Source organism: Pleurodeles waltl, chromosome 8 (assembly GCF_031143425.1).
Source record: "Pleurodeles waltl isolate 20211129_DDA chromosome 8, aPleWal1.hap1.20221129, whole genome shotgun sequence".
NCBI classification, from domain to species: Eukaryota; Metazoa; Chordata; class Amphibia; order Caudata; family Salamandridae; genus Pleurodeles; species Pleurodeles waltl.
Window position 1 is genome coordinate 1,431,113,120 of NC_090447.1, and position 19,336 is coordinate 1,431,132,455.

At 43.0% G+C, this 19,336-nt stretch overlaps 1 protein-coding gene across 1 annotated transcript in view; it reads right to left on the minus strand.

Moving 5' to 3' along the window:
• The window catches only part of PSMG1 (proteasome assembly chaperone 1), a 44,745-nt gene that overhangs the window by 13,530 nt on the left and 11,879 nt on the right, over window positions 1-19,336 (minus strand). The window contains exons 2-4 of the mRNA XM_069202574.1: window positions 19,194-19,303; window positions 13,738-13,892; window positions 2,224-2,286 (exon numbers count right to left, since the gene is read on the minus strand). Of these exons, the coding sequence (XP_069058675.1) occupies window positions 2,224-2,286; window positions 13,738-13,892; window positions 19,194-19,303 (328 nt within the window). The remainder of the gene's footprint in view (window positions 1-2,223; window positions 2,287-13,737; window positions 13,893-19,193; window positions 19,304-19,336) is intronic.

Genomic DNA, 19,336 nt, shown 5'->3' on the forward strand with positions numbered 1-19,336 from the left:
CTCTTGCCTTTTCCTTGACTCCTGCCTTTTCCTTCACTCAAGAAGTCTGAAATCTACTCCAAATTCACAAATAAAATGTTAACACTCTAAAAGAACCAAAACCACACTGCACAATGTTCAAGAGAACGTCCTTCAATGCGGAATGCTGTGGATTTTTGCACAACCTTCTTCACCTGGTGGACCTCAACATGTCAGTAAGGTGCCTCAGATTATGGATTAGACTCTCCAAAACTGCCCTCGCTGAATCAAGTCTTACTGCTAAACCACACTGAGCCCATCAGGAGGCACCTTCTAGTTCTCCAAGACTAGAGGCGATTGTGGGATAGTTCGCCTTATAACCCGGCACAACCAGACCACAGCTTCAGCAGCAGGAGAGAAGGGGCAGCCTGGAAACCATCTCATCCCACATCCATTGGTTTCTTGCCAGAATGTCTGCTTCTCCAAAATCATGTAATAGTCCTTAGCACTGCTGAAGGATGCTAAGGAGGCGCATGTGTGGTTGTGAGCAAAAGCCTTCCCTCACTTTTAAGGCAATAATATCAGTATCTTGAAAATAGAATAAAAGCAGCTTATTGTACTCGGGAATGTAAAAGACATATGTTTAAAATGTGCTAACAAAGGTAACTTGGCAATTGTTTTAAAAGGGTTCCATTTTGAGCGAGCACTAATTTAAACTATTCCAAAAGCACTAAAACAGATGTATGTGATATACAAAAGGTGAAAATGATAGAAAAATGTATTCCCACATTTGGGGTAGGTAGGGGTGTGATTTGAGACCAATGGCTTAGGACGCACAACTCGGCGCTCCTGGTTGAACGCTGCCGACTGGGGGCACAGCCCCTAGGACCAGATACTCTACCATATCACTCTGCCAAAGGTAATAAAACAACCTGACAGAAGTACAAAAAAATTATAACAGCTGACACTATTATGGGCAGCAAGTTTACACTGGCTTATGAAATGTATTATTAAAAGCAAATCCTCAATAGTGTACCATGTATTTGGCTTTGTATAACTGCTTCTACACATGTGCTTGTACTTCCTACAAAGACATCATTACACTCCCTACACAAAAGGGAGGCACATGGGGTAATCTGTCCATGTAGAGATTAATACCATGAGGAATATACAAAAAGAATGACCCCATCAAGTATGACAGGCAACTTCAAATTTCCCAAGAGCCGAGCATCTCCTATGTTCAACCAAATGAATTTATTTAAAGTCCTGAAAAGATTGTAGCATACATTTTTATTTCTTTCATTCCTTTCTTCTGATTAAATGGCTCCCATAAATTCACCTAGTTTGTTTTTATCCATGTGTCATAAACAAAGAAACACGCCTCAACTAGTCACATGTGTTTTGTGACTAACAATTACAAAGTCGCTTTTTAAGGGCTAAGATTGAAAGATGCAATTAGTATTATACAAAGTCCATTCACAGTGCTATGGTTGATTAGTCTTTACAATAGAGATATAAATCCTCCATGTAATTAATTTTCAAATTCAGTACATAACTGTTGCAAGGGTATAATTTCACTCTTATTTTATGTATTTACCCATTGGGAATGTATTCACTTAAGAGGTGAACAACTAACTTTGACGCTGCATGCTGGAATGGTTACTGAAATAAATCCACTAGTAGATGGTGTAGATGTACCAACTTAAATTTTCAATTTCTTTGTTTGACACCAAAGACAAAGCCTTTATCCTAGCTGCTACAGTAAACTCTTATCTTGACATAGGAAATGTTCTTCAAGCCATATTCCCTGCCAAATGGATCTTGCAGAATAAGTCCCCTCACCTTTTGGCTAAGGCTTAAACATTTAGACCATGTTTCTATTGGAGGCCACTTCTACACCTGCCTATTATTAACTAATTAATCTACTTCCATTAGGAATTCCTTATGTATCAGTGCTAGAACACAATTCTTCAATGTGTGCCAATCCAAGCTCCAAACCTCTGAGTAAATGTGTTCGCATTCACTGGGGGAACTCAAAGACTGACAATTATAACTGATTCATTCAGTGGTTTGATAAGCATTAATTGCAATAGGGCTACAAACAGAAGGGTGTTTTTTCATACAAAACGTTGCCAGAATAAGATTTTAAAAAAAGAGAGAAACCCGTTTCTAACTCAAATGGAAATTACAGTAATCATTTGAGAAAATTCACAATTCAGTCATAATCTGTGACACTTTCAATAACCCTCAATACATTCTTTTTACCTTTTCACACCACTGAAACTGCTGATCCTCGGCCACATGGCTGGTGCACTGGCAGACAAGTATCTAAAAAACAAACAAGTTAGATACAGCATTTTTGATAAAAATGACTCTGTCCATGGAAGTGCTGATCAAAAAGTTACCATGCCATGCTTTAAAGTAGAACATCTGACTTTAATAATTCTCAAGGATTAAAAGGTTGCATGGCAATGCTATCAAATTAATGCATGCAGTTTGGAGACAAAAATAAACTGAAATCAGGACTACAAAGAAGGACTACATAACAACCTCGCTCACTTTTTAAGAAACCAAATAACTATCAAACTTTTGCTTAAAATATTTTTTGGTTGCACACAAGTTAATTGCTTCACAATGTGAAACCAACTATGTAGAATTCTGACAATTTACTATCACTAGTTATATGCTGGGATTTGAAATGGAAATGGCCCACATTGACGCCCTCCCCCATTTGCATCTTGTACCTCTGTTCTCATAACATCTTTAGGATGTGACATTCTCTGGAAGATATGTTACAACAGCTAGATATCATATTTGTGTTTAGGCAGTATGATTTATATTTTACCATGAGCCCTCTTTCATTACCAATGGCATGTCTTCGTGATTTATTTTCAATGAAATACTTTTTCTGTTCCGCCCATCTAATGTTCTGAGCTTTACTCATTCTCTGAGTTTTTCTTCTGCTTCCACATTTCATTTTGTTTTCTGTATCACACTAGAACCATTGTTTTCTTCTACCGGGTTTCAACTATCCATGGCATTTCCTTTAAACTATCTATTGAAAGTCAAGACAGTCCCTATCATATTTCTGGGGCCCTGTAAATATGAACATCTCACCACATTGAGGGGTGAAGATTCTGTGACCACCCATCCTGATTGTATTCAATTATGATGTAGCATTCATGGAATAATGACATTACTAACATGTGTCACTGTGGCTAGATCCTACATAATCTTCAATGCCCTAAAGGGTGAGATGACTGCACCAATATGCTATTTAGTAAACTGGGCAGACATTTATGATGGCCAATAGAAATTTCATTCTTGTAGAGTATTTAAGTGCCCATTTCCATTGTTGCCAGTGTACAGAAAGACCTACAGCCTAACATGGCCCTGGAATTTCTTTTTTACAAAATCAGACACGTCATGCTCATCAGCATTCGCAGAGGCAACAGTACTAGTATTTCATGACATAATCTAACATTAAATTGCAGGATGTGGTCAAAGGCCAAGAAAAGCACTCAAAATAGCATAAACTCCAGTTAACTGTAGAGTTGATAAGACTCTTTGAACTGTAAGCTGTGAGATCTGAAAAAATGGCACATAAATACATGAAAGGCTAGTAGCCACCATCAACACAGAAAAGAAAAACTACACACCAAGAATACAGCCCGCTTCAAGTAGAAGGCAAAAAACAAACCCAAGATCCACCAGCTTCTTCAATTTTCACACTCCATGATTCTTTAACCCAATTTCCTACAAGGTCACCCTAAAGCAAAAATAATCCACGACCAGTTTCAAATTTTTCTCCGAGTAGGTGCAACCTAAAGCTGAAAATTCAGGATTAAGTCAGAAGCAAAGCACACTTCTGTAAATATCTTTGTAAATCAGAATCTTTGGTCATAATGTACAATACACTCAAACTAGGCCCTTCACCCTCTGGTGTTATCCTATTCCATTCCAAGTTACTATGTTTTATTGTTTTGCCCAGCAATAACAAATTTCATTTACTTATCTGTGAACAGATTTATTTTTTAACTTGATTACTTGGCAACAAGACATAATCTAAATCCATTATATGTACAAAAGTAGTGTTATGTGAGGCTATATACTTGTTCCTACAGATAACTGCAATAAAGCAGCCATCCAACACGTTTCGTCCCCTAAAGGGACTTCTTCAAGACAATGCAAGTAATATTGCAGGTGCTGCATGACAAACTAAGGGTAGACTGGAGGTAAAGTAGGGTATCACATATTTTTTTCAATTGTCGGACCATGCGCTGGTATTTGTGGACCGCAGTACCCGTGTGTCTAGAAACGCCCAGTCCGGATTAGTAAAAAATAAGGGGGTGCCATGTAGTAGGAAGCTGCATAATAAAGTGCACTAAATATGAAAACAAAACATGAGCACTGAAGGGAACTACCTGTCCCAATGTACAACAAGAGGCCTGGCTGAAACTGATTTCAATCATCTCATATTGCAATCCCTGGTGGTAGTGTGTCAAATCATATAGCACAGAGTTGCTACTTATATTGGCCTCATTATTTTGTCAGGGTATTGCTACATTTAGATGAACAATCTATCCACTGCTGCCTCTAACAGTTTAATCAGATAAACAGCAATTAAGTAACTTAAATCTCAAATGGGCCTATGGAACCTAATTGATTCAATTCATTTAACCTATGTCCTTGTCAATGTGCTCGGAACTGTCCGCACTGTTCAGACTGAACCCGTTAACAACATGGAAAATGGACACTCACTTGTTACAGGGCTCTCAGATATGGAAATGGACACGTTTTCATTTAATCAAATAGCAGGCCATGCTTCTAGTTTCGTAAGAAGGGTATCTTCAAACTCAGGAAAACTTCTGAATAATACACTTCTAAAATGGAATCCATTACCAATACATGGGGTGCTCACATTGGTCTCACAGGGCTGGTAATACATACTCACACAGCTCAAGGAGCAGCACCATCCTAAATAAGACTACACTTTTAGACGTAAAGATTCACCTAAAAACAAATGAAAACCACAAATAATTGTTTAGGTCGCATCTTACCATGTGTTGCCCATGTGAGCTTTTCACATGGAAAATCTTTTTTTTTTTTTTAAAGGTACCCTGGGGATTCCAGGAAACAGTGACTTACACTAGTCCTGCAAGGTCTTACCTGTCTATAAAGAACTTGTACGACTGATTCCTGAAATACATAAGTCCTCATTTACACATTAAGTGCTAACCTCATCTCAAATCAAATAGCAACAAAGAATGCCCAGCCTGCCTTCATGCCTAGTTTCACTCTTGTATCTGTGGTGACTGGTTATAACAAGCTTTTGCAATGCAATAGGTCTCGCATTTGCGACAATGTCTTTTACCAATGTCTTCTGGTTTGGAGTGTAGTGCATGTATGTGGTGAAGAGTGGAATTATGTGGGATGAATTGGAATTGTTAGATGTGGAATTGGCAAGAGCTGAAGATTTGTTACTCTTCTCAGGCACAGTTTTTGTAAACAGAGACCGAAGTTAGTGTTATGTTTAGATAAAGACTACTATTTTTGTATTTTATTGGTTTATGCGGTGTTCCAGAGTCTAGGTGACAATCACAAAAACAACTGGAACTGCAGCTCAAAAATAACCAGCAAAAGGAATGTTGGTATACACAGAATATTGTGGTAAGGAAGCAAAAATAAGGCATAATAAAAGGCAAGAATATGTTCACGGGGCACCAGTGAGGCAAAAAGAAGGGGAGGGTGCTTTCACAATAGCTGCTTAAAAAAATAAACTGCTTACAAAAAAACCCTCACAATAACCTACTTCGCATCACATAGAGGCTACAAATCATCTTATTCTGGAACATAAGTACTTACAGAGTAACATAATATATGGTCAGGGCCATCACAACACAAAACCAGCCTGGTTCTGTGGCCCTGCACATGAAATGTGGAAGAGATAAGCGCGTGCAATCACTAATTATTAGCCAACATCGAAGAAGCACTTTCCGAAGCCGCTTTCCTTACTACTGCTGCCAGCACCGTCAGCTCCACTGCTTAAAACCTCTATGCCTAATTCACATGAATCCAGAGTAAAAACTAAACACCATAACTCCATAATACTTTGATAAAAGAATTCAATATACAGCTCCTGGAAGTTGTGGGCGCACAGAACCGCAGTCGTGGGTGCGCTTTGTCTGAAAAGCTCTCAAAATCGTGCGCAGATAGACATGTTTAAACAAATGTTTATGTTGTCACGAACGAAGGTCAATGACGGACACTGTCCGCGCGGTTGTTTTGAAGGCGCTATTGTTTATATGCGTGCGCATTTCGAGATGCCAAGTTTCTGTCATGCTCTGGCATGCATTTTTATTTCTTGGAAACTCATGAATCCATTGCTAGACGTTAGAGGGAGGTCAGCAAAGCTTGTGTTTGTCACTGAGCTTGACTTCTTCAAGCTGTGCTTGCTGCATGCTCTAAATCTGATTATAATTGAAACTGTAGCAGCAAAGCTACAAGACTAAATGTTAATATGCTATCTCATAGGTATGTTATTAATCAGTAATGATATTTAGAGCTGAAACTACATAGCGCCTCATCATATTGTTGTAGACAGGTGTGAAAGTGCTGGGTAGGAATGGCAATACCACACCTTTGTCCAATGCACTTTCCATTTGTTGTTATTTTACTTGCTCTGTTATGATTCGTTAACTAAATGTGTTCTTTTTAGGGTCGAGCCTGCGTTGCATGAGCTCACGCATGCGTATCACTAGCGAGACGCTTTAGGTATTAGAAAAGGGCTCGGAGCCCCGTCGACGTCACGTCAGTGTCTTTCATTGGCAAGTTGGCTTGCCTGTTAGAATCTGCTTCTTTTCATTAGTGGAAGGCACGCATACGTCATGCCTTTTCCGGTGGTTAGCCCTCCTCGAGCGCAGCGACCAAGTACAGAAAACATGCGAGGCTCGCTGGGTTTGTGGACTACTTTTTCTCTGTGGGCAGAAGTCGAGCGCTTGCCATACTATCGACCTTGTTACTCAGTTAATTGCACTTTTGCCGATAGGTATTATTAGTGTGAACTGTAGCAGCGCAATCGCACTGTTTTTTTTAAATGCAAGAAAAATCCGGTTGGAAGTTTACAACTGTGAACAGCTGTAACTCCGACAAATGCGAGACCCTAGTGCATTGCAAATGCTTGTTTCTGGTGTTTTCGCTTCAGTGCCAACACATTAATGAATTGCGAGCGCCATCTATTGTCCTACCTGGGAATTTTAAAGAGCGCTTTCACAGGATGCAGTCAGACAGCCATGGATCTCTATCAGCCAGTTCAATCGCCGTAATCCCCAGTGAGCGGGCGTCACAGCGGGCGTCATAGGAGTAGTCAGATTGCATGTGAAATTGTATGGAGAGTTGGCTTCAGAGAGTCATATGTGGAAACAGAGAATTCAGAGTTAACCCTGGCGGCAGCGCATCTCGGTTGGGCTGCGGGTCAATATAGGAAGTGCTGCCTCCATGCCGGCTTGACTTAAATGGCCAAAAGAAAGAGCGAAAGTGAGAGGCACCACGTGATCTCAGTTCAGGATAATATGGCAGAAAACTAAAAAACTGACCTTGTGGTTAGCAAGTTGAGTAACTGAAAGGAGGACCATATTGCGAATGTGCCAGACCAAGACACGGAGAAAAAGACCACGCTCCACATGTGCTGTTATTTGAGGACCGCAGGACCTGTGTGTCTAGAAACGCACAGTCTGGATAAGTAAAAAAATGAAGGGGGCGCCATGTAGTAGGAAGCTGCATAATAAAGCGCACTAAATATGAACACAAAACATGAGCACTAAAGGGAAGTACTTGTCCCAATTTACAACAAGAGGCCGCCATGCTGTGTGTTAAGGCTGTGAAGCGTGTGAATAATGCCCTAGGGCAGGGGAATGAGGGGGGGGGGGCGCAGAAGAAATAGTACCTGATCAAAGTGGATGGCCACTAATTAAGGGGAATTAACCTGTATTTGAGCATGCTCCTCAGCTAAAAAGGGAAGTGATGCATCAGGTGCACAAACCATTCAGGAGCCAGCAAAGTGGAGCATCGTTGGAGTCAACCTATGGGAAGCAGCAGACGGGATCAAAGCCCTTTGTCTACCAGACAGTGAATGCACGCTGCCAGGCTCAACCTAAAAATGTGATGCCTTCTATTGATGACGGAGGAGTAAGATAACTTAAATCAAAATATCCTTTTTTTTTTTTCACAACCAGACTTTCTGGAGATGTCAAGGGGAGATAAATCAACTCCCTCCCACAGCCTGTAAGGAAATAAAAGGTAGTGCAGAAGACTAACATTTCACTAGAATTAAATGTTTCACTACCTTTTGTGTGAGGAAATGAAATAAGCGACTAGTTCTATTCACTTTAACCAAGGCCCAACAGCAGTTTCTGGGTATGACTAGTGGCGACAGATCCTTTATGCTGTAATAGGTTGTAGGAAATTTGCATATTTCTGACATAGTTATCCTCACTTTTTGTTCAACCCTACAGAGCAAAATACAAACCATTATGCACTGGATTTCTCCAACTACCCAGACTCAGGGCAGATCTTTTCTAGGCCTGACTGGGTATTACAGGAGATTTGTAAAAGGGTGTGGCTCCAATGTGACCCCCTTGAATGACCTCACTTCCAAAAGTTCCCTGGAATGGTACAATCAACATTTATCTGTCAAGAGGGATTTGATGCACAGAAAATGCCATGTGCTCAGCTTCAATTTTTAAAAGCCCTGATTATTCAAAACCATTCATTGTGCAAACAGAAGCTTCAGAAATAGGAATAGGAGCAGTACTATCTAAACTTACTGAAGAGGGCCAGGATCAACCTGTAGCTTTCATCAGCAGGAGGTTGGCCAGCTATTGAGAGGGAAGGCTTTGCTTTGATCTGAGCCTTGAACTAGCTGAGGCCATAGCTGTTTAGCATTCACTTCATTGTTCAAACAGATCACAATCCCCTCTTATGGATTAAACAGATAAAAGGTCAAATCCAAAACTGATGAGGTGGTCAATTTCCCTACAGGGGATGGACTTTTCAGTGGAACATAGACCTGGGAGTAACCATGCCAACGCAGAAGGACTTTCCAGGTATTTCCACTTAAAGAATGAAGACTAGCTTGGGTAAGGCTAATCTTATCTTCTTTCGTTTGGGAGGGGTTTATTTAAGAAAGCAGCATCTTTCGGACATAGGTTACCCCCACTTTTTGCTTGGTGTCAGTATGTTTAGACTGTAGTACACTGGGATCCTGCTAATCAGGGCCCCACTATCTGTGCTCGCTCCTCTAAATTTGGTTGCTGGTAAACACTTACACCCACAATTGGCATATTGGTGCACCCATGTAAGTCCCTAGTATAGGATACTTGGGTACCCAGGGCATTGGTACACCAGGGGTCTCCCACAGGTTGCAGCATGTACTATGCCACCTATGGGAGCCCATGCAAACTGCGTCTGCAGGCCTGCCATTGACTTGCCTTATATCATGGTCTCTGCACTTGGACACTGCAAGTCACCTCTCTGGTAGGCCCTTGAGCCCGAGGGCAGGGTGCATGTCCCTACGTGTGAGGGTGCCCCTGCATGAGCAAGTACCCCTACAAACCCCAGACTCAATTCCCTGGGTTTTGTAAGTGTGGGGAAGCTATCTTAAGGTATGTAGTGGACACTGGTCAACACAAGCGGTCCAACTACATAATGGCTTCTCCGCATCCAGAACGAAGAAGGAATCTCCCCTGGAGTAAAAGAGGCACTCCCCAGTATCCGCAGGCACCTCAAGACAACGGCCGGCTGGTGGATCCTGCTGTCCCACGGACAACGAAAAGGCTCTGCTCACAGGTGGTGGTTCTATGGTCCTCTTTGGGTCCAACTTATCCGTGACCAATTTGGGAGACTGTGGACCCTTGCTGCAGCCACTGGAACGGAACTCCTGTGCATTGCCACTGTTGTTCTTTGTGGGGAAAGTACTCTCTTTTTGGCATGCTAGCCCTAATTGCTGCCTGATGTCAGTGTGTTCTGACTGTGTCACTGGGATCCTGCTAGCCAGGACCCCAGTGCTCATAGTTTGTGGCCTGCTTGTCAGTATGTTTCACTGTTTTTGAAAGTATGCTTGACTGTGTCACTGACTCCTGCTAACCAGGACACCAGTGCTTATGCTCTCTCTGTTTCTAAACTGATCACTACATACTGGTAACCCAGTATTTCACTCCAAATTGGCATACTGGTCACTCCCCATAAGTCCCTAGTATATGGTACCTAGGCACCCAGGGCACTGGGGTTCCAGGGGATCCCTATGGGCTGCAGCATTACTTTTACCACCCATAGGGAGCCCATGCAAAGGCTTCTGTAGGACTGCCAGTGCAGCCTGCGTGAAAAGGTGCATGCACCCTTTCACTGCCATTTTCACTACACGAGGTCACTTATTAGTCACCTATATGTCAGGCCCTCTAACCCTGAAGGCTGGGTGCAAAGTACCTGTGTGTGAGGGCACACCTGCACTAGCAGAGATGCCCCAACATCGTCCAGGACCATTTTCCCGTACTTCGTGAGTCGTGGATGCCATTTTACGCATGCACTGGACATAGGTCAATACCTATGTACAGCTTCACAATGGTAACCCCGAATATCGCCATGTAAGGTGTCTAACAACTGGGAATTGTGCCCCTGGGTTTTGCCAGCTTGGATTCCAAGTTGGTGGAGCATCTGAGTGGCCAGTGCCAGCATGTGACGTCAGAGCCCTCCTCTGATAGGTGCTTACCTGGTTAGGTGACCAACCATCTTCCAGGCCTATTTAGGGTCTCTCTTCTGGGTGTTTCTTCAGATTTGGATTGCAAGATTCCAGCAGGAATCCTCTGCATCCTTTACTTCGTCTTCTACTAACGGATCCGCAGCTGAACCCGTCAGGAACTCTACAAACTGCAACAAACAAGCAAAGATGACTCCTGCAACATTGCATCTTCAGCTCCTGCCAGCAACTGCAACTGTTTCCAGGTCATGCATCCTCCGAGGACTGCCTGTCCTCAGCCAGCACCAGAAGAACCGAAGGAATTTCCCGTGGAGTGACGGAGTCACTTCCCTGCTTCAGCAGGCACTTCTCTGCAGTGACGACCAGTGGCATGGGCCCCCTTTCCAGAAGACGCGCGTGGATCCAGCAACACGGGTGGTGGACTTAAGTGACCCCGACAGTCCCAAAGTCCAGCTGTCCAACTTTGGTGGAGGTAAGAGCTTACCTCCACACGCATGACAGTACCCCCGTGCACTGCATGATTTGCAGTTGCCAAGGCTTGTGTGTGACCTTCCATGAAGTTCTTCGTGCACAGCTTAGGCCCCCAGCACTCCATCCTGCGACACACAGCTTCTTGTGTGGTTCTCCAGCGGCGTGGGATCCCTTTTTGTCATGCTGCGTGGGCCTCCATTTGCACCTTCTTTGTCCCAGTGCTGTGGGACTCCTGTGCGCGCTGCCTGGTCTTCTGAGGCCTCTTTGAGTGGCTGAGAGCCCTCTCTGTCTCCCCCTGCTGGGTAGAGGCCACCAGGTCCCTCCTGGTCCCAGGCAGCACCATTTTCCGCTAACCGCGAGCTTTGTGTGTGCCAAGGCTTGCTGGCGGAATCCAGCTACGCAAACCAGACTGCAATCATCCATCCGGTGTGGGACATCTTCTGCACCAACCAGGAACCCGCATCTGTCTTCTTGAGTGCATAACTGACTTTGTCTTCTCACCGGTGGTTCTTCTTTTGCACCTTCATCTGGGTTAGCAGGGGCTCCTGTTCTCTCCCTGGACTCTTCAGTCCTTCTTGGACTTGGTCCCCTTCTTCCACAAGTCTTCAGGTCTTGGAATCCATCGTTGGTGTCTTGCATTATCTTCTATCACGACTTCTTGTGTGTTTCAGGAAACTTACTGTGATTTACTCCTGCTTTCCTGGGCTCTGGGGTGGGTTCTATTACTTACCTTTGGTGTTCTCTTTCACTACCAGCGCCCCTCTACACACTACACTTGCGTAGGTGGGAAAACGGCTTGCGCATTCCACTATTTTAGTATATGGTTTGTGTTCCCCCTAGGCCCATTGCAACCTATTGTGATTTTCACTAGTTGCACTGTTTTCTGATACTAGTGTATATAACTTACCTCCTAAGGGAGTATAGTCTCTAAGGTATTTTTGGCATTTGTGTCACCAAATAAAGTACCTTTATTTTTATAACACTGAGTATTTTCTTTCATGTGTGTGGGTACTGTGTGACTACAGTGGTATTGCAAGAGCTTTGCATGTCTCCTAGTTCAGCCTTGGCTGCTCTGCCTACAGCTACCTCTAGACAGGCTGGCTTCTAGACACTGACTACATTTCACTAATAAGTGATAACTGGACCTGGTATAAGGTGTAAGTACCTTTGGTATCCACTAAAAACCAGGCCAGCATCCTACACTCTTGCCAAGGCTTGCTGGTTCTTCCTCCAAGAGACCTTCAAGCTCCTAGAAGCCCCAGTCTTCAGCACTGTATGACTCCAAGAGCAGCTCCACTTTGCAGCTCCTGCTACGTGGGACTTCTGTGTTGTTGTGCTGCTTAGGCCTCTATGTGTCTCCCTGTGCCTGCTGCCAGTGGGTTACTCGTGGGGGCTCCTCCGACTCAGGCCGGCTTTCCTTCCTGCTTAACACCTGCCCTAACTACTTTACATGGGTCAAGTCACTAGGACCTTGCTGGTTCTCAAAAACCTGCAATCTTCCTTGCATCAGCTAACTGCATTTTACAAGGCTTGTTGGTGGTCCTGCTGGCCACTTACCCTCCTGCAATCCGGCGACTAATGTGGGACAGCTCACCGGTGACTACAAGGATCTCCTGCATTTCCCTGGACTCCGCAGCTCATCTTCTTCCTTTACCATCCTGCAGGACCTTCACATCAAAGAAGGTGGGCATTGCCTACCTGCACCACCTGGACATCTCTGAGTGGTCTGGACACTATCCCCTTCTTTTTCAGGTTCTTCACATCCAGAATCCACCACTGGGTTCCACCGACCTGGTTCACGGGTCCCAACTGCAGCTGGGCAAGCAAGGCTTCCATTGACTACAACAAAGGTTTGTTGATGCCACTTCACCGCTATGCACCTGATGTAGGTACTCCAGTTTCTGGGTATCCGCAGGTGAGGGCACTCTCCAACCTTCTTTGTGCTAAATGGTTTCCTCAGCGTCCAGTGGGAAAGGTTCTGACTCTATAAAAATTCAACGCGATGGTTCTTTGTTAGCCTATGTGACACCCGGCTCAAAAACAACTCTGCACCTGGGCACCTGTGGAATTTCTAGTACTTACCTCTGGTAATTTCCTACTCCCCCAGCCCCTCGGATTCTAGCACAATTATCTTGGTTGAGCACCTTCATTCTTATACCACTTTCTTAGTATATGGTTTGCCCCCCACCACCACCAATATGACATAACCTTAGTGTCATAATAAAAAATACTTTATTTTTGCTACACCTAGTGTGGTTCTTTCTTGAGAACAGTTACTGACTGACTATTGTGGTATTGCAAGTGCTTTACACTCCTCCTAGATAAGCTTTAGCTGCTCATCACAGTTATTCCTAGAAAGCTTTTGCTAGCTGGACACCTAAACACTATCATGAAGGGCTGCCTAGACTCAGTATAGGGTGCCACACCATAGATGTACACCATAAACTGAGCCAGCCTCCTACATAGGTGAGCAGTGAATTGTTTCAAATAACAATAACAACATGAATAGAAGTGAATTTGAGTTTGAAAGTTAACACTGTCTTTCAGCCTCTTACCGTGGGATCAGAAACCATGCGGTAGAAAACACAAGAAGAATCTGTTGAAAGGGAGCCAGGTCTTGGATTAGACTTTGTACACCTTTCATTCCACACCTTAGCAGATCCAGCTACTTCCCACCTTCCAGAATTCAGAACGTAAGTCGACAGAAAACCTTCAGACAAAACAAGACAGTTTACAATAAAAGCACTAACAAATAAATCTCAATTCTTTTCTTTGGCATCTTACAGATTATTCCTTGCTTCTGGTTGCACAGCTATACATTGTGGATCATACTTCATCAGTCATGTCTAATATGGATAATTTTAGTTTGTGTTGGTGACAAAGGATAATATGATGCAAAGCAATGGCTGAGAGGGTCTAAACCTACATAATTTTGACTACATTTTCGAAGTCTTCCTGTTATTGGTATGTGTTTAGCTAGTCTGGTGCAATGTTCTGTAGGATCAGGTTTGCTACTGACAATGCTCTTCATTTCATTGGTCTCTCCGTGAACCTGCAACAGGTTTGTATGTCTAGAAGAGAGAAAGGCCTGGAGGGCAGACAGCCAATATGGTAGTGTCAGAGATTACAGATCTGCCTACCAAAGAAAATATCAATGTGGTGGATGCTTGAGCAGCCTCTCTTGGATTTCAAAGCAATGGTAAAGTACAAGGTGGAATTCCAGTCCTGCACCCTTCCAGAGCACAACATGTTTCAGAGCCTAGAGTGGATCACCGTAAGAAGAGCAGAGGAAGCAGCAACTCGATATGCAGAAAAAAAGAAGGGTAGGGGTAGGATATATCAAAGGGGAGAGGGATGGAGGATCAGATGATATTCATGTGGAATCCAACTGCAAGAAGAGCAGGATAGTTTGTCTTATGAGGTGGGGATAAGTTTGTGTACAGAAGGATCATGTTCAAAGAAACAGTGGAACATGGATAGGGCTAACAAAGAAGGAGCATAAAGGGACCACTGATGGTTAAAAAACAGGAAACTGATGAGAGGCAACTTGAGGGATCGCAGGTCCGAGCGGTAAGAGATCTCCAGTAAGCAGGTGTAAAGTGACCAAAGGGCAGGTGTAAAGTGACCAAAGGGCTTAACAATAAGCGTTGGGAGAGAAAATTGCTTTCTTGCCAACATTACTAATTGGGGTAGCACGCTACTGCTTTTGCAGAAGCCCTAGTACTTACAGATTTAAACTAGACATCCTACCACTTTATGAAGAGTGCAGAGATTTAAAAAAATAAAAAACAAGCCCTAGCGCAGCCTAATGGTGGCTGGCTGGAACAAGTAGCCCTTACAGCCAAGTAGCTCTTCCTAACTGGCTTTCTATCCAATAGGAAACCGTGAGGGTGGGGTTGCTATTACTTTCTACCTCACGCATGAGATAAGAGCGCTAACATGTTTCATGGGTAGATTGACTTTCGCCTGCTCTCACGCAGCTACTGTGCGATGAACGAATTCCCAGGTGATAATTAAATAAATAAATCGTAGGAGCCAAGAAACATATGTATGAACACATTTTCCCATAGACATAGAATGGGTAAAAACCTTTGATACATCTGGCCCCAAGTGCCTGTCTTTTTCACACTACGATGAGCAGGAGGCCTTCTCAGAGACAGAAAGGAACTACTGACGAGACTGAAGGGCAAAGAAAAGTCATTCACTTATGACTACATGAAGAATGCGTCACAAGTGAGTTTTACACTGATGCAAGTGCTGTATTTTATGGCACCTACACTGTACAAACAAGTGCATGTGTACTCTACTAAGGTGGAGGTGCACTCCAGGTAGGTAAATGTGAAAACAAAAGAATAGGAAAATGAAACACTTCCGACCACAAGCAATGGTGAGTACTTCATACCATTTTCAATGGACGCTGGGAGTCTCTCACAATATTTTTTTCAGAATGATACTGGAAAATGCTGCAGTTTAAAGCACAATGAGACAGCAGCTTTGCCATACTGTGGAATGAAGACTGCACTTTTTAAAGTACTTCCTGGTTCCAAGCCATGTACAAAATCAATATAGCAGCTACCTGAGCAGAAGGGGGGTGTTGGGTACGGTTATTAGGCGACTCCATATCACGGAGACAATTATTCTGGTGCTGGCCTTTTAGATACAAGACACTGCATTTCTGCAGTTGTAGCCTTTGGTAGATACAGTTAAACTAATTCGGCTAATACAGTCGCACTTCTGTTCATAAGCAACATGATTTATAGTCGTAAAACCTTCATTCGGATTTTCAAGAATCCATAAAATAATACAGATAAAAAGAAATTCACATTTCATCAGCAAAACAACATGCACATTGCAAATAAATAAATATAATAGGTGGATAAAAACATATAGAGCCAGAGACACCTACAAAACATTGGCATATCAGGATATTTACAAGTTGCTATAATTAGCTATGACTTGTGAGGCCCAAAGACATAGGCATAAATGATTAAAAACGTACAAGACCGGAAAACATTTACTACGCGGGGTATCATTAGCGTATCAAAATATTTAGAAGGTGCCGTCATTAACTACTAGTCCGGGGCAACGTGTTAATATCTCTTTCCCAAAGTCACCTATTTTGTTCAAAATTTAAAACTGTCCAACACACATCTTCATTCCCCAGCCTCTGTAAGTAACACAAACCATCTAGGCGAGCTCTAATATTTGCTCTCCGCAATATAGGTAACAAAAACTCTCACCTTGGGGGCTCATATAAGGAGCGCAAGAAATGACATGTATTTTGTACCGAAGAATGATCACACCTGCACGGAAGTAGGTTATGGGACCAACAATATTAGGCGGGGAAAACCACAGCCACACAGATCATAGAAAAAAACTAAAAAGGGAAAGATACCGGCGATAAAGGGGTTTAGACACCCAAGACAGGTAAGGTTCCATGCCATCTGTTAACAAAGGAACATATCTTACCAATGCAGGCATGCTTTGAGCTTTCATTAACCTAATATTAGAACAATAAGTTAAAAATTTATCTTTTACTGTATCTTTTGACTTTGAAGTGATGGTAGGTCATCATACAGATCTTTTAAAGGTCCTCCTAATGTAGCCCAAGGGATATCAGCCGCCCTTGCTAGGCTAGGCTTATTCGATAAGTCGATAAGTCGATAAAGGTCAGGTGAAGTAGCCCCTTTTTTTGCTAGAATGTACTTGCCCGATAGTAGACACAAATTAAGGCACCAGTCGATTGCGCTGACCCCGGGTCCAAAGCCAAATTGGACACTTGACAGTATTTTATTGTCTGATGCCCAATTTTCCAAGAGCTCCAATAGCACTCTGCCCAGGATCTTCATGCTCATATCCATTAATGAGACAGGTCCTCTCCAACGCGTTATAGACCTATCACCCTTTTTGTAGATCGGGACGATTATTGCAAGTTTCCATGAAGTGGGGTAGACCCCACTGTCACGTTCCTAAAAACATTTATTAATAATGGGGCCCACAGCTCTATACTGGACTTGAAAACATCCACTGGGACCCCGTCCGGACCTGGGGCTTTCCCTGGCGTACTTTTTTTTTTTTTTTTTAACTGAAGTCTCCACTTCCTTAATGTGAAAACATAATTGTCCCACTGGAATTTCTCATCTATTCTGAGTTTTTCAATGCCTGAAAAGAGAGGGATGGGGGAAATAGCCTCCGAGTGAAAAATGGCTGAAAAGTGTGCCACCCAATTCTCCGCAGGGATAGAGGATTCTATTTTCGGGGCACTAGCAGAAGAAAAATAAAACCTATTTATTATAGTCCAAAAGAGCCTATTATCTCTTAGTATAGCAGCTTCTTGCAAATCATCTCAAGCATGTGCCGTAATCTCCCTTTTCCTCTCTATGAGCCACGATTTATATAGATGTCTGGCCAGCCTAACTTGTTCTACCGGACAAGGTGAAGTTTGCAGAAGAGTTTTTAACTTCTTGTGGGCTGCTGAACATTCGGCAGCGAGCCACCTGCATAAAGGTTTTTCCCTATTGGGTATGTCCATAGTGAGCTTTTGAGATATGACAGTGCATAGCTTTTCAAAACCCAAATGTAAAGCCTGACCGGGGAGATCCTCGGCAAGGCGCATAAAAATAAAGGAAGCGTGATCAACAACCAACTGTTTTAAAAATTATTCAGGATTTATCTTATCCCATTTTATTTTTACGCCCCTTTTACTTGCAACAATCTTACAACTACGCTTGTCCATATGGGCGGCTTTTACCTCAAGGTACAGGGATACAACTAATGGGTTATGGTCACTCAGGCAGTGTGTTTGAACCCTAAAGTCCTGAAAGAGGGGGACCAGATCGTGAGACGTGAAAATAAAATCAATAGTACTACCTGGATTACAACCCGTGAAGGCGGGGGTAAGGTTTCTTCCCTCTCAGGGGGTATCAACTCGGTTGCTGGGATCAGTGCAAGTCTTAAAATAAGACTATTTAGGGCAACATTACTCAAATGGGCTGCCTTACTTCTTTACCAGATATCCCCGTAATAGAATTGTCAGGTCAAATGTCATATGATGCCATTTCCTGTTACATCATCGTTTATCTATCTACCAGGTTTGAAACCTGAAAAATCCTACCTCTTTTAGTCAAAACATGTTGACAAGAGACTTGTATGGACTGATTCATGGCAGATGTACTAGGTACCCACTAAAAGGGGCAAGAATACACTACGGGTCAAGCAGGGGTTATTTAAAAGCATGGAGACCAATGTGTGGCAGCACAGAGCAGATTCAAAAACTAGAGTTTACAACCTCTAAGGAAGAAGTGCCTTAGGAGAACTGTAGCGTGGTAGAGGTGAAGGCTGGGAACAGGCTCATCACGAAGGCAGATTATAAAATGGAACCGGTGACTTTCTGATGGAATAACAAGGAACCCAACGGATGGGGTAAGCAGCCTGAGGAACAGATTGATATACAAGCTTTTAGGAGCAAGAAGCAACTGTCCATTAAGATCTGGACTCTGAACGAAAACAAGCCAGTCTGGTACAAGAAGGTACTAGAACTAACCTAAGGGCTTGTGGAAAACAAGATAGACAAAATAAAAGGTAATGTTGGGGACAGGAACACTAGGAACCCTTGCGACATGGGCCCTCACCCTGATGTCAACTGGAAGTCATACCAGAGTTCCATTTATTATTGTTGATTTTTTTGGTGTGACTAAATAGGTTCATTTGCACATTCCGTTTACACTGCCATGTCCCTCCACTTCACACACAACCCAGTTAGCCCTTTCGGTCATACACAGACCACTGTTATGATGTAGATTCTGATCCACCTTTTCTCTGCAGCTGTCAGAGGAGCCCTTTATTTTATGTATTTCCCCTCCTCCTACCTCTTCCACACACCCCACGTACGTTACAACTCTAGTTCGCAAAACTGCAACGTCTTGCTGTACAACTATTCATAAATACTACAGAGGGTGCTGGACACATGGTGCACTTACTATACTTTCATTTCCTATAAACATATAAATACCTGCTGCATTGTGTCCCACGGCCAGTACAAAATGTGAGCAAGGGAAGCGCTTAACGTTGGAGGTTTCCACTGATGGGCTGATTTCAGAGTTCCACGACACATGAACCTCCCTTTCAAAAAGAAAGAAATCAAGTGAAAAAACA